This window comes from Rosa rugosa, chromosome 2 (genome assembly GCF_958449725.1).
Source record: "Rosa rugosa chromosome 2, drRosRugo1.1, whole genome shotgun sequence".
Classification (NCBI taxonomy): Eukaryota; Viridiplantae; Streptophyta; class Magnoliopsida; order Rosales; family Rosaceae; genus Rosa; species Rosa rugosa.
Window position 1 is genome coordinate 52925510 of NC_084821.1, and position 12838 is coordinate 52938347.

The window sequence follows — 12838 nt, forward strand, 5'->3', positions numbered from 1 at the left end:
AGGGTTATCATGATCACGCCAATGGCGCGCTTGAGAACCTAAGAAATCAATGTAATGCTCGCCATGCATCTAATTAACAGTGACCAAACCACAACGACAATGATATACATAGGCCCATATACCATTCATGTAATTAGCATAACTAATACGAATGACAACTGTTTAAACTAAGTAGTAGGAAGAAGAAATAAAACGCCCTAGTGAAAGCAAGTGCTAAAATCAACTATTCCAACATGTTCATGTTTCTTACTTATTAGTAGTTCCTAATAAGAGACAGCATTGGAATCCCCAAGTAACGCAAGGCTCTCCGTATAAGAATTCATGGAGTATAGGTATATATTATCAGGTAACTTGTTAGCTGTTTTGCTCTTAAGGTCCACTGATTGCAGCCCTACACCATCCCTTTGAAGCACTAGTTCATCACAACTCTCCGTAAAACATAATGGCCGAGTCCAACTGCCTTGGGGTAAAGTTGATAATTGAATCCATGAATCTGCCGAACCATACTCTTTCATCACCCATATGTGAATTGAATTTTCATTACTCTTACACAACAAAGCGAGAGACTCCCGGTATTTGGATATAAATTTGTTTTCTGCATCTCTTGTCACAACTTCAGGCATCATTATCTCTCCAAATAACTCAGTGGACATATCAAACGTCATGATAACACCATGTCGCAGACCAACCCAATGCAAAGCACCATTTACAAAAGGATATCGCAAGTAGCTATAGTCTCGAGGTTTAAAGTCCGGAGGAATAATGGCAGCATCAAGACTCATCCAGGAACCCCTCGCCAGTGACCAAACTTCAACATGACTAGGCTTTTGATCACAAACAACAGTTTTCAAAACCTTATAGTCATTGGTACGTGAATCGTAGCCAAAAGCAAACCTCACAAAACCACTCAATGACCTAACACTACAACTAGGCAGTATCACATACTTTCTAACTAAGGGGTTCCAAATTACTGCAACACCATGGATGTAATTAGCAAGGCATACCAGACCATTACAGGTTCCGACCACAGAAAAGTTCTTTAATGAGAAAGAGCCTGCAGTTGTGTTGATGGCGGAGGGTTCCGTAAGCTTTTTGTCTACATCGAATGTAGGGTTATGTGCTGGATGCAACAAGAAAATCTTAGTCGAAGAGAGAAGCCCTTCCAGTAGAAGTAGGTGAGAGTCGTTTTGGTTGTTGGATTGGATAGTGCGGTTGAGTTGGGTGTAAATGAAGTTAGGGCTCTTGATCAGGGAATTCCAAGACTTGCACACTTCGCTGAATCTGATTAATGACTTGATGGGCAACTTCAGGAGGATTTCTTCTATGAGTTCTTCAGGAAAATTGCCGGGTACTGCCATTGCATGACTCGATTCCGAGATAATATTTTGACATAATCTAAGAGATTTTCGAAAGATGACCAAAACAGTGTTTATGAGAACAACTGAGAAACGAAAAATCAAAATCATAACTGCAAGCAGTTTGGAGAAGTTGATGAGCAAAAGAGGAGCTTGTTATTATACTTTTTTGTCCTATCAGACCACCAAAAAAAAAAAAAAAAAACTTTTTTTCCTCTTCTGATAAGGCGTGGGTCCGTAGGAAGTTAAATGGGACTGATTTTTTCTGTAACCGTCGTTAGTGGGTAATTATTTTATGGTTTTGTATTATCACGTGGCTTACTGATAATGGATGATCTTTTCAACTCAAAAAAAAAAAGAAAAAAAAAAATTTTGAAACCTTATATTTTCTCAATTTTGGCTAGAATTAGTCCATAAATATGCTCCTAAAGTTCAAACTTGGAAAGTAAATATAGTCTATTGAGATTATGAACATAATCCAACTAGGAATAGAATACCTAGTCACATTAGACGAACTAAATTAGGAAAAACGCAAAAAATTTTCAAAATTAATAAATATTTGGGTGCGGCTATTGCTACCTTATTAACTACTTTCTTCATCCTACAAGTTTCTGATTTAATGAAAGACTAAAATATTATTATATAAAATTACAATTTATTTTTCTTATTACATCCTACAAAACACGTACTTAAACTTAATTTTTAATCTCTTTATTCATCGTTAAGGCCAAACGCTTTATTTCTTAGCATTCATCATCTTTAAGATTATGTTATGCTAACAAAAAAAGAATTCGAGATGCAGAGGAAGCCAAATAGTTTAAGAATTTGAGTTAAACCACATTTGGAAAAGGGTATTTTGAGTACTGTAAATGTGCGAACTAAATAAACTTGTAACCAGAAAAATATATGTAGTGTGAGAAAAGATTGTAGGGTGAAGAAAGTAGTTAGGAGAAATACAAGCATTCCAGATGTTTTGAAAAATTTCAAAAACTTTGGAGAAATACAAACAATTCACTTTGTAGCAATAGTCTAGAACTCTAGATTGAGCCTTACGATCATGGATTGATCCTTGCGGTCTCTTTGCTTTAATTTGCGACTTCTATCTCTCACTTATCCACTTAGTTGAACCAAGTTCGGTATCTAGTGCGGTGACAAGTTCAATTACAATATTTGTAATTGGTCGGTTTCACAATTTTTCAGGTGTCAATTCGAGAACATATCAATTCTGCCATTTTAGAGATTACTTCCAAAAAAAAATAAAAATAAAAATAAAAATCTTTTTCCTCAACCGAATTGCACTTGGTCTGTGACGGCGTAAACATCCACGGACGGTGAGACCAACACTATCCTTCTATCTTCTATGCCACACATCCCCACAAATGACAACATCTTTTCGCCGCTAACGTGGCGTTAACGGAAGCTATGTGCGCATTACGCACCCCGCTCCTTTTACCCCAAAACCATTTACCAATTTGAAACTTACCAAAATCCCCAATTAAAAAAACCCTAACATTGCCTGCGGCGACGTCGTTTCTGACCATTTCTACTCTCCCCTCTCCTGAGCTCATAAAAACACCCAAGCTCCCCTTTTTGACTGTAACCCTTCACCTCCAAAGCCCACAATTTCAACCCCAGAAACCCCAAAACCCAATTCGAACTCATTCACTTCTGCTATGAACAAGCCCTGACTGGTTCAAAAGGAAGAGAAAAAAAAGCTTTCATCTTTGGCCGGAAATGTCGGTGGAGAGGTCCTTCGAGGCTTGGGAGGAGGTGCAGCGTCACGGCCAGGACCTAGCGGATCGTCTGGCGCAGGGTTTCACCGGTCTGATTCAGACCCACATCAATACGCCGTCGTTTCCGTGGCCGAGTTCTCACAATTCGAAGCTGTTCGACCTCGAGTTCCCGAGCCAGAGCTTCGGGAAGAGGGACTTGGTCGGGTTGGTGGCGGAGAACCCCGGAATCAATGGGGTTTCGGCGATTCTGGACATAGGGAACAGGATTGGGCAGGCCGGGGCCGATTTCGGGGCCTGCTTGGATGGGATGGTGCACCAGTTCTTTCGGAGCTTGCCGGTGCCGTTTCGGCACGAGGAGAATTTGGGGCCGTTGATTCGGGTCGATTCGGATAAGGTTAATCTGAGAGCTGATGTGGGTGTGAGTGGTAAGGAGGATTTGGGGCCGTTGGTGAGGGATTCTAGGGGTGTGGAGAGTGATAGTGGCTCTGATGGGTTGGTGGATGAAGAGCTTGCTGGCTTGAATCTAAGGTCTGCTGGGCTTCTGGGTAGACCACAGGTAGTCTTTTTCAATCAAATAGTTCTTGTGGTCTATGTTCGTGTTTAATTTGGCTGAAAATAGCAAGTCATATTTGTTTCAGAACATTTCATATGGAGCATGGTTTAATATTATTGATCAATCACATGGTGCTTGTGCAAGTGAAATTTGCTCATGTCGTGTTGTATTTGGTGAGGGAATAAGTTTCGGAGTGAGTTTTAGGTTGAAGTCTTACCAGTTGGCATGTTGTTGTTATTCTTATAACTAGAGGTGAAGAGATTGAGACTGCCTAGAAGTTTATATAAGTTAATAATTATTAGGACATTATATGATTCAGGCAAGGTTCAGTGGATACTGAAAGCTATTAGATGCTCATTTTTTAATTGATGGTTCGTTGTGTGCAGGGCATCCTAAATACTACAACGACTTATGATAGTAGAACACGGGAGCTAGAAAGCTCTTTGGTTGCAAGGGGAGATTTATGGAGAGTAGAGGCTTCTCAAGGCAGTTCAACATCTAGAAATGGCAATTCGTCACTCTTTCTTGTTCAGCTTGGACCGGTCCTCTTTGTTCGTGATGCGACTCTTCTTTTGCCTGTGCATTTGTCAAAGCAACACTTGCTTTGGTATGGCTATGACAGGAAGGTACGACCAATTTTGGTTGACTATAGGTCTTTTGTTATGTACAGCTTAATTCATTAACAAACCTAGTCAGGCAGTTGAACATGAATGCTATATGTCTAGAGATATTACAAACTTCGCACTACTTATTTTGTATAGCATTTTCTACCTTGCATAAGGTTTAATTGTTCAAAGATTTTGACATTGCGTCAGTTGCAGCCTGATAAAGGATCAATCTTGAGCATTCAAGTTTCTTTAATAGCTAAGTATATCATTAGAAGGTACCCAAGGACACCATTCAATCATTAGAAGGTACCCGAGGACACCATGCAAAGATACTAACAATTCCCACATCCAAACATTGTAAATTAAAAAGCTAATAATAATCTACAAGAGACTGAAACAAATACAGACTCGTTAAATCGACTTAGACATTTATCAATCAACTCCCCAAGAGAATTCTCAGTTCTTGGCAAAGTCAGCTGTTATGCTCTAAGCTAGTAGTATCTTAAAAGAGAAAATGCCATTAACTCTGTATTAATAACTCTTCAACTCCATAAGATGATTTTCACTCTTTTAGAAAGCCTGATGATTACGCTCCGACCAAGGAACTAAAAAGATGTAAAGGTCCAACCTCTCCTGCCCCATGTTTATATTCCCAAAAAAATGACCATGTATCCATACAAAACACCTGATCAGTTCCTGGCAACACACCACGTTTCCCAGAAAGTGAAGACAGTTGGGTCATAGTAAATAGTAAATCACTAAATTGAAGTTGTTGAGTCTTAGGCTCTTAGCTACTATTAGCTACTATTACCATTGTGCAGATCATCACTTCCCGTATAATCTTTCTATGCATTCAAGTAGGCTGGATTTAACTGTTCATGTGATCCTTATGTTGGTGGTGGTCCTTGTAGATAGATCTATATCATGCATGTGAGCTGGATGGTTCTCCAGATTTTCCTGTTCCCTTGTTGTGTTCTGATGTGCTCACTTGTTTTCATTTTCAGAATGGGCTGCATTCTCTCTGTCCGGCAGTGTGGTCAAAACACAGAAGGTGGCTCTTAATGTCAATGCTCTGTCTGAACCCCGTAGCCTGTGTAAGTTAATTACTCAGGAATATGTATGTCGTGTCTATCTCTTCATATGTTTGTTTTGTTTGTACATGCCAGTTCTATAGTTAGGCTTTTGAGGTTAAAAGTTCTCATCTGCTCTCTCTCTTGCCAGTCATTTGTTGATTTACAGTTTCCAAATGGGCAATTCACATATGTATCTGGTGAAGGGCTTAGTACAAGTGCTTTCTTACCTCTCTGTGGAGGTCTTCTACAAGCTCAAGGTCAATATCCTGGAGAAATGAGATTCAGTTACTCTCGCAAGGTTAGACCGCAAACTAGTTAAATGATTTTGACAAATTATAGTACTTTCTTATTCTCATTGTATTATCAAAACCTAATGCATAGTATACATCTCGCAAAGTTTGATTCAGTTCCTCATTGTATCTAAAATGAACAATGCACAATGTTTCCTTATTAGATGGTCATTATGGTTTATTCTAATTAAGATTATTTGAATTTTTCTTTTTTTCAGAATAAATGGGGAACACGTATCACACCAATGGTACAATGGCCAGACAAGTCTTTTACACTGGGTCTTTCTCAAGCCTTGGCTTGGCAGACATCTGGTCTCATGGTGCGGCCTACACTTCAGTGCAGGTTAGGTCTATGCTGTCTCTATTAGTTTACTTGTACTTAATTGTCTTTCATTATAACAACTTATTCCAGTTGCATTCAAGTTCTAAATGGAGGGTTTATGGGGTATGTGTGTGTGTTGCATTCAACTTATTCCAGTTGCAGTCAAGTTCCCGTTACAAGAGATTTTTATGGGGTGTGTGTGTTTTTTCTTTTATGTGTGTTTTTTTTAGTCAATTTTAATTCAGCTTGTTGTGAATACTTTCTTGCATCCTTGTTATGGTCCTTTTTCTTTGTCACTCAGCTTGTGGTGTATATTTTCTTGCATCCTTGTTATGGTTTTTGCTTACAATATACTCCTAATGTTTGTTTTGGTTTCAACTGGTGATGCACATTATGTCCATTCCTTATAACTCGAGCAAGTAACAAGCATCTGTTTTGCATCTTTGTTTGCTCTTCATATTGTTGGTACTTGGTGTTAACGTTATTCATGTTTTCATTTCACAATTGTCAGTTTATTTCCTACGTTGGGTGGAAGCGATCCTGGTTTGCGAGCCGAACTCATTCACTCGGTGAAGGAGCAGCTGAGTCTGATATGTGGATGCGCATTTACAACACATCCTTCTGCTTTTGCTTCAGTAGCTGTAAGTTTTTGCTGGCACCTTTGTCCTTTACTTCAGAAAGTTGTTTAATTTCATGTAAACATCTCCAGATATTTCTTCTTTTCTTATTTCTTTGTAATAAATACTCAAAGAACAAGCTGTTTTTCTCAGGGAGTAAAATCCGCACTTAAAAAAAAAAAAATTATCATCTTGTTTTATGGCTTTGAGTTCCCTTTGTGAGTTGTCCCCCCACACTCTGCACCATTACTATTCATTATCAAAAGACTGAAGAACCAATCTCTCTGGTGTACCCAGCAATTCTTAGGCTACCCAAGTATCATCCTCGTTCAAACTAGTAAAAATCTAGTACTACCCCAATTGCCTGCTTTGCCAACTCAATAGCAAGTAGGGCATCTCTGTATGGCTCATCAAACATTTGGAACCAATGGAGTGCAAACACTGAAGCCATGACATGTCTTCGTCATCAGTCCATCTTCCCAATCTCCATGTCCAAACATGCCGCACTAGTATATGAGGCTACCAGGGTATCAAAGAGAGATTTTCTTGAACTTGGCTTCGGCTGGAACAATTATACTAATTGGTGAATGAGCTTGAAATAAAAAATAAAAAATGACTAGTGTGATTTGCAAAATAGGGGGTGTGGATTTCATGTGAACTATATACGATGCTGGTTTTGCACCAAGACTAAAGGAGGGTTCTGGATAGCCATCATAAGACCGCTTACCTATATTCTGCTGCCAAAGAAAAAGGCTTCCTTTCGCCAAAAAGTAGTGTTATTCTTGTATGAACTATATACCATGTGAACTTCATTATCTGTGTTGAGCATAGCCATGAATCATGATTTTTGGCACATTTTTGCTGTGACGTTGTACCAAAGCTTCTTCATTTACCTGCATTCTTCATTCCTTATGTTAGGCACAGCTGTGAACATGAATTTAGACTATGCACCAGAACCAGTTTTACCTGGTTTGGTTATGATATTAGGCCAGATACATATCCTTAATATGATACTGCCCATCTGCCTTTTAGTCATGTATAAATTTCTCAGGAATTAGACCACTTGATGTGGTTGATATGCTGTTTGTGGATTTGTTTTCTCTATATTTTTCAAGTCGTTTTCTTCTTACTTTGTTTGGTCTTGCTGATTCAGGTTGGCAGATCCAAGTGGAATGGAAATGTTGGGGGCCCTGGTATAGTCTTAAGAGTGGATACTCCACTTACCAATGTTGGTCGACCTTACTTCTCTGTTCAGATAAACAGTGGTATTGAGTTTTAATTGTTTGTTTAAACCCGATGGTTTGCAATTGTAAGTGTATATAATCTCAAGCTCTGTAAGACAATACCACATGTGAATACGTGAATCATCTTCGCTAATCATACCAATGTTCCCTGTTTTCCTGTATTGGGAGCTCAATTCCTTTCTAATTTCTAGAACTAGTTTAGATTTTTTTTTTGGTTAAAAATTATGTGAACTTTTTGACAATAAAATTTTTGGCCTTCAAAAGACGGTGTTCTGTTGTTACTGTTGTCTCCACAAACCAGAAGGACGAAATGCTTGTTAAAGATGGAAGTTCGTTGGGTTGTGGGCTAATTAATCTGCAGTAATAGAGTAAAAAGCAGCAAACTTGCAGTGATCAATGATGATTTAGATAACTATGAAGTATGACCAAGCTATAATGAGTTCTTTTTGTTTTGCCGTTCACCTTGTATTTCTGAAGTTATTTAGTTTTGGAGGAAAAAAAAAAAAATCCATTGATGTATATGATAGATCTTCCAATCATCCAAGTACAATTAGAGTCATAGTCTCCATCTTTTCCTAATGGAAAGGATAGATGAAAATAAGATGAACTGGGATATGAAACAGGACGGGATCAGCAACTCTTTATTCATATCTGCATTTTCATGGCAATCATTTTCAACTCTTTATTTAGCTCTGCTGTCAGACTTGGATCTTATTCGATCAATATGCGACACCTATCCCCTCACGGTCCTTCGACGCCCTTATCTGCTTTTATGTCTGAAGATGATATTTGAGCGTCTAGTGTTTCCACTACTCATTTCTGGTCTCCCTCTTGGGACAAGCATAGGTCTAAAAAAGACTAGGATGAACACCAACTCTGCCAAAAATGACCCAATGCTTGTCCACACGAATATTGTTCTCCTCCAACACCACACAAATCTTTTCAATTGGGGAAGCTCAGATTCAAGGAGTAAAGATCCAGCGTAACTTTGAGGTATGCCTTCACCATGGTGGAATTCTGCTCTTTGTTCCAGTATCACCTTCAAGCGGGTAGTTGGCTCAAGTCCTTCAGCGTGTTCATTGATTTTGATGTTCAGAACTTGGGTTTCTGATTGTAAACCAGCAATAAGAGGAGTACTTCTCAGAAAGGTCTGAATGTATTGAATTGGTCGGCTTTTGAATTGCAGCATGCATGGATGGCTCGAACTAGCAGTGACATCACCATTAGCTGACAAGAACTCTACTCTTACCTTCAAGCAGAAACAAATGGCCAGTCAAACACATCATTTCAAGTTTGGGGTTGTATTTTGTTGTCCATGTCCAGCATGTTATATTGTTGAACTGTGAATCTGCTCGATAGTCCAGACTGACAATCAGACAATGCAACATTCCAGATTGTATGGCAAGAGATTCAACTAAACAATAACGCATATTATTAGATATCAAATCTCTAGATGCAGTAGAAAGATGACAGATAGATATAAGCATTGTAGCTTTTAGCCCAAGCCAGGTCAAGGTTGATGAGAAGAACTTACCTGAAAGACACCAAGTCTGTGATTGTATTCCGAGTCAGGCACAGTCAACGAAACAATCATCCGCAATTTGTGACCATAAGGTATAACACCAACACTAGAAGACATGAGTGGCACCAAAGCTACTGGACTTGTCTTGGTGTAATCAAAGTTGAGGGTCTCTATGGTCTTAATAGGCTTCTCAACCAGGTGTTTCATCACAAACCCACTTAGCACAAATCCAGATGCCAGAATCCCCAAAAGCATGCAACACACATGGATTGACCTGAACAAGGCGAATCCTACTTTCACTGCAAGCGAATTTTGGGTTTTAAATCCCCCACATACAGCTGAAGTAAAATTGGTAAATGTAGCACTCCACAATCTCAACAGCATTGTCATCAAGTACCCTCTAATGTGCCTCAGAGTTTGAAATGGACATAGCAAGAGCATGAAGGAAAAATAGAATAACCAAATTGGGAAAGTGAAAAATTTGACCACTAGGCTAACTTGAAATCCTATAGTTTTTATCAGCAATACCATAATGAAGGCCAAAATGTTCAAATGAAATGGATCATAGTTCCTTTAAGAAGAATTTACCACTCGTGATACATTAACACAATCTTTGCTCGAATGATGATGTAACAAAGAGTTAGCAGGTTTGTTTCCCTCCGAAGGGGGACTTATAGCTCCATCTCTTCTTTCTTCAACAGCATTTTCTTCAAATACTTGGGTTGAATCCAGACTAGACCACCTTTCTCCTCCATGATCACCAGCAAATCTAGCCCGACATTGAAGTACAGATATGTTACTATTCAGTGTTCTATGATCCTTGAACACCTTGTCAGCCCCATCCAGAGCCAATTTGAGCATAGAACATTTCAGCACATGGAACAACCTTTGTGATTCAACATCACATTCGGGTTCAAAACCCCACGAGAACCCTTCGCCGCCATTATCAGAAAGATCATGAGCTTCGAGAATTCTTGAATCCTCCATGATGATGAATTTGTAGAAGGGGTAGGATATTAGTGAGTGAAGGTCTACTACAACTCTAACTGTAAGGACAGTTTATAGGCGGGAAATGATAATGTGTCACCAACAGTTTTTTTTTCTTGGAATGCTGAAAAAGGAAGGGTGGTTGCTGTGGTTGACATTGGATGGTGCAGCTAGCCATTAGTATGAAGATTTTTCATTTTTGAGGGTGTAGTTCTACTGGATAAGTTGTAGTATACTAGTATGACACACACTTCAACACTGCACCACTTGTTTACTAATTTGTCCCAATCTTAAACTTAGCGGCTAGAGGACCATGGGCACATCGTCCCAGGAGTAAACCAAGTAGCTCAATCAGCGCTTTATCCAGAGCGAGGCCTCGCTATGAAATTAAAGTGCGTTTTTAGAGTTTAAGGTCACTTTTCGGTCGCATATCCACATCCCGACCATTCAGTTTTAGGTACTAATGTATAGATCATATCTGCAAAATTTCGGTCAAATTAATGGTTGTTAAGGCATTGATAACTGACTTAAAGCTAGTACGGTTCAGGTTGGACAGATTCAGTTCGTCCATTGATTTAAGCGAGTTAGATATCTTAAAGATCATCAATTTGGCTGAAATTTTGCAGAGATGATCTATACATTAGTACCTAAAAACTGAACGGTCGAGATATGGATATGAGACCGAAAAGTGACCCTAAACTCCAACCTCACACGTTAATTTCAGAGCGAGGCCTCACTATGGATAGGATCTGATATATATATAGGATTTTTCTCAAGTGCGGACGTCCGTACCGAAATTCTTTCCGATCACATATTTTGATCTTAACCGTTCAGTTTTTAGGTCCTAATGTATAGATCATCTCTGCAAAATTTCAGCCAATTTGGTGATCGTTAAGGCATCCAAAACTGCAATTTACACGAACAAACCGGAACCGTTCGTGTACATTGTTGTAATTTGCAGTTTTGGATGCCTTAAAGATCACCAAATTGGCTGAATTTTTGCAGAGGTGATCTATACATTAGGACCTAAAAACTGAACGGTTAAGATGTGAAAATGTGATCGGAAAATGGGGGAAAACGGGAAATCCGTACCGTCCGCACCGTAGCCGGACTGTGTGTATATATATATATATATATATATATATATATATATATATAACAATAAACATAAAGAGAACATCCCTTTTATTGTTAGAAACACTGTGGACACATCGCCTGTTTACTATAAAGGAAATAGTAATTGATTTAAATTTAAGACTTGAGTAACATGAAATGTGAGAAAGTAACTGACATGTTAATAAACAGTTCTGGTAAAAGCTAACAGTCTCATGATCAACCGTTCATTTTTTAATGCAATTCAATGAGTATATGATTTTCGTTTACATTGATTTTTCTGCAGAGATGATCATTAATGATTGAAATAATTTTTGAATGGTTAAATCATAGATTTACATTTGCCGATTGTATGCAAATAAGAGAGTTTGGACACACAAGCCCAAACAGCCCAAACCGGTTTAGACCTAAGTATTTTCCGGTGTCTTTGCACTCTCTGTGTATTCTTGAGCATTCAGTCCTTGCTAGTTGTCATTGAAATAAAATGTTACTTCTTTTTAGGTCAAAAATATAAAACCAACAATCCATTCTTCAAAAAAGCTAGCCCTAGCCTCAAGCTTGTTCTTAGTATATATTCAGAAAGAAAAGTAAGAAAACCCCCAAATAAGAGAACATATGGTAAACAGCGGATATGCTCTGCTAAGACAACAATAATATCATAAGAAATCAGAAGTCAAAATCTCCTGTGGCCTTATTAAAGAGGATATCCCTATTGTTCATGTGCATAATGCCATCCTTGAGGGTGCACTTCCACTTGCTCTTTGTGCGTTTCACCTTCTCAAACTGAGCCAACACCAAATTCTGTGTGTTCATGCTCCTCCTCTCCCTCCTCCACATCATCCAAATCATCGTCTTCGTCTTCAATCAATGGGGGCTCATCATCCCCCTCTACCTTCACATAAGTACTACTGCTCCCTCCACTAACCTCAATCTTGAAGACCTCTCCGGCTTCACCTTGCTGGGGTATAAAGTATAAACCCGTCACCAGCAGTCTGATATGTTTGAGAGGTAATCCAAGGATAAGGAGGTTGCATGTATGGTGCTCCGGTAGGAATAGTGTTTAACAAGTTGTCTCCAGTTGCCGGTAGAGGCGGTTGTGGTTGAACTGGAACGTGTAACGGTAATGGGGGGAACACTGGTACATTGAGATCCACAGCAGGCGTACCAACAACACCGGCTTGCATCATCTTGGCCTCCCAAGTTGCTTGAAGCTGCATGAGTAGTTTTTCTCCGGGGCCATCTATGAACTCTGGTCTGACCTTGTTGATCACATCCTGGATAACATTCAGGTAGACGACACCGCTTGTCATTCTTATAAGCGAATCGAATAGTTAGCAGACAAATGTCGGTGCATATTACCACCCTGTGGGTTTATATATAGAGGCATAATGTGTGTTAAGTAATAAGGAAAGTAAATCCTA

General features: G+C 39.1%; 3 protein-coding genes and 1 pseudogene across 4 annotated transcripts; 1 reads left to right on the plus strand and 3 right to left on the minus strand.

Moving 5' to 3' along the window:
- Positions 1-263: 263 nt before the first annotated feature.
- Positions 264-1358, minus strand: LOC133730994 (F-box protein CPR1-like). Its single transcript, XM_062158479.1, has one exon. It carries the CDS (start codon positions 1356-1358, stop codon positions 264-266), a length of 1095 nt encoding a protein of 364 aa, XP_062014463.1.
- A 1511-nt stretch (positions 1359-2869) lies between these two features.
- On the plus strand, positions 2870-7956 carry LOC133728274 (uncharacterized). The gene is made up of 7 exons (XM_062155670.1): positions 2870-3644; positions 4028-4267; positions 5254-5343; positions 5471-5620; positions 5831-5955; positions 6446-6575; positions 7705-7956. Exons 1-7 carry the CDS (start codon positions 3090-3092, stop codon positions 7828-7830), a joined length of 1416 nt encoding a protein of 471 aa, XP_062011654.1. The 5' UTR covers positions 2870-3089; the 3' UTR covers positions 7831-7956.
- A 367-nt stretch (positions 7957-8323) lies between these two features.
- LOC133734676 (seipin-3-like) lies at positions 8324-10459 on the minus strand. 2 transcript variants are annotated; one of them, XM_062162294.1, is made up of 2 exons: positions 9330-10459; positions 8324-9044 (listed from the first exon to the last, which is right to left on the minus strand). In XM_062162294.1, exons 1-2 carry the CDS (start codon positions 9846-9848, stop codon positions 8556-8558), a joined length of 1008 nt encoding a protein of 335 aa, XP_062018278.1. In that variant the 5' UTR covers positions 9849-10459; the 3' UTR covers positions 8324-8555. The 2 variants fall into 2 exon arrangements, with proteins under 2 accessions (XP_062018278.1, XP_062018279.1); XM_062162295.1 differs by having other exon boundaries at positions 8324-9143.
- Positions 10460-12083: 1624 nt separating this feature from the next.
- LOC133730995 (uncharacterized) lies at positions 12084-12727 on the minus strand (annotated as a pseudogene).
- Positions 12728-12838: the final 111 nt, after the last annotated feature.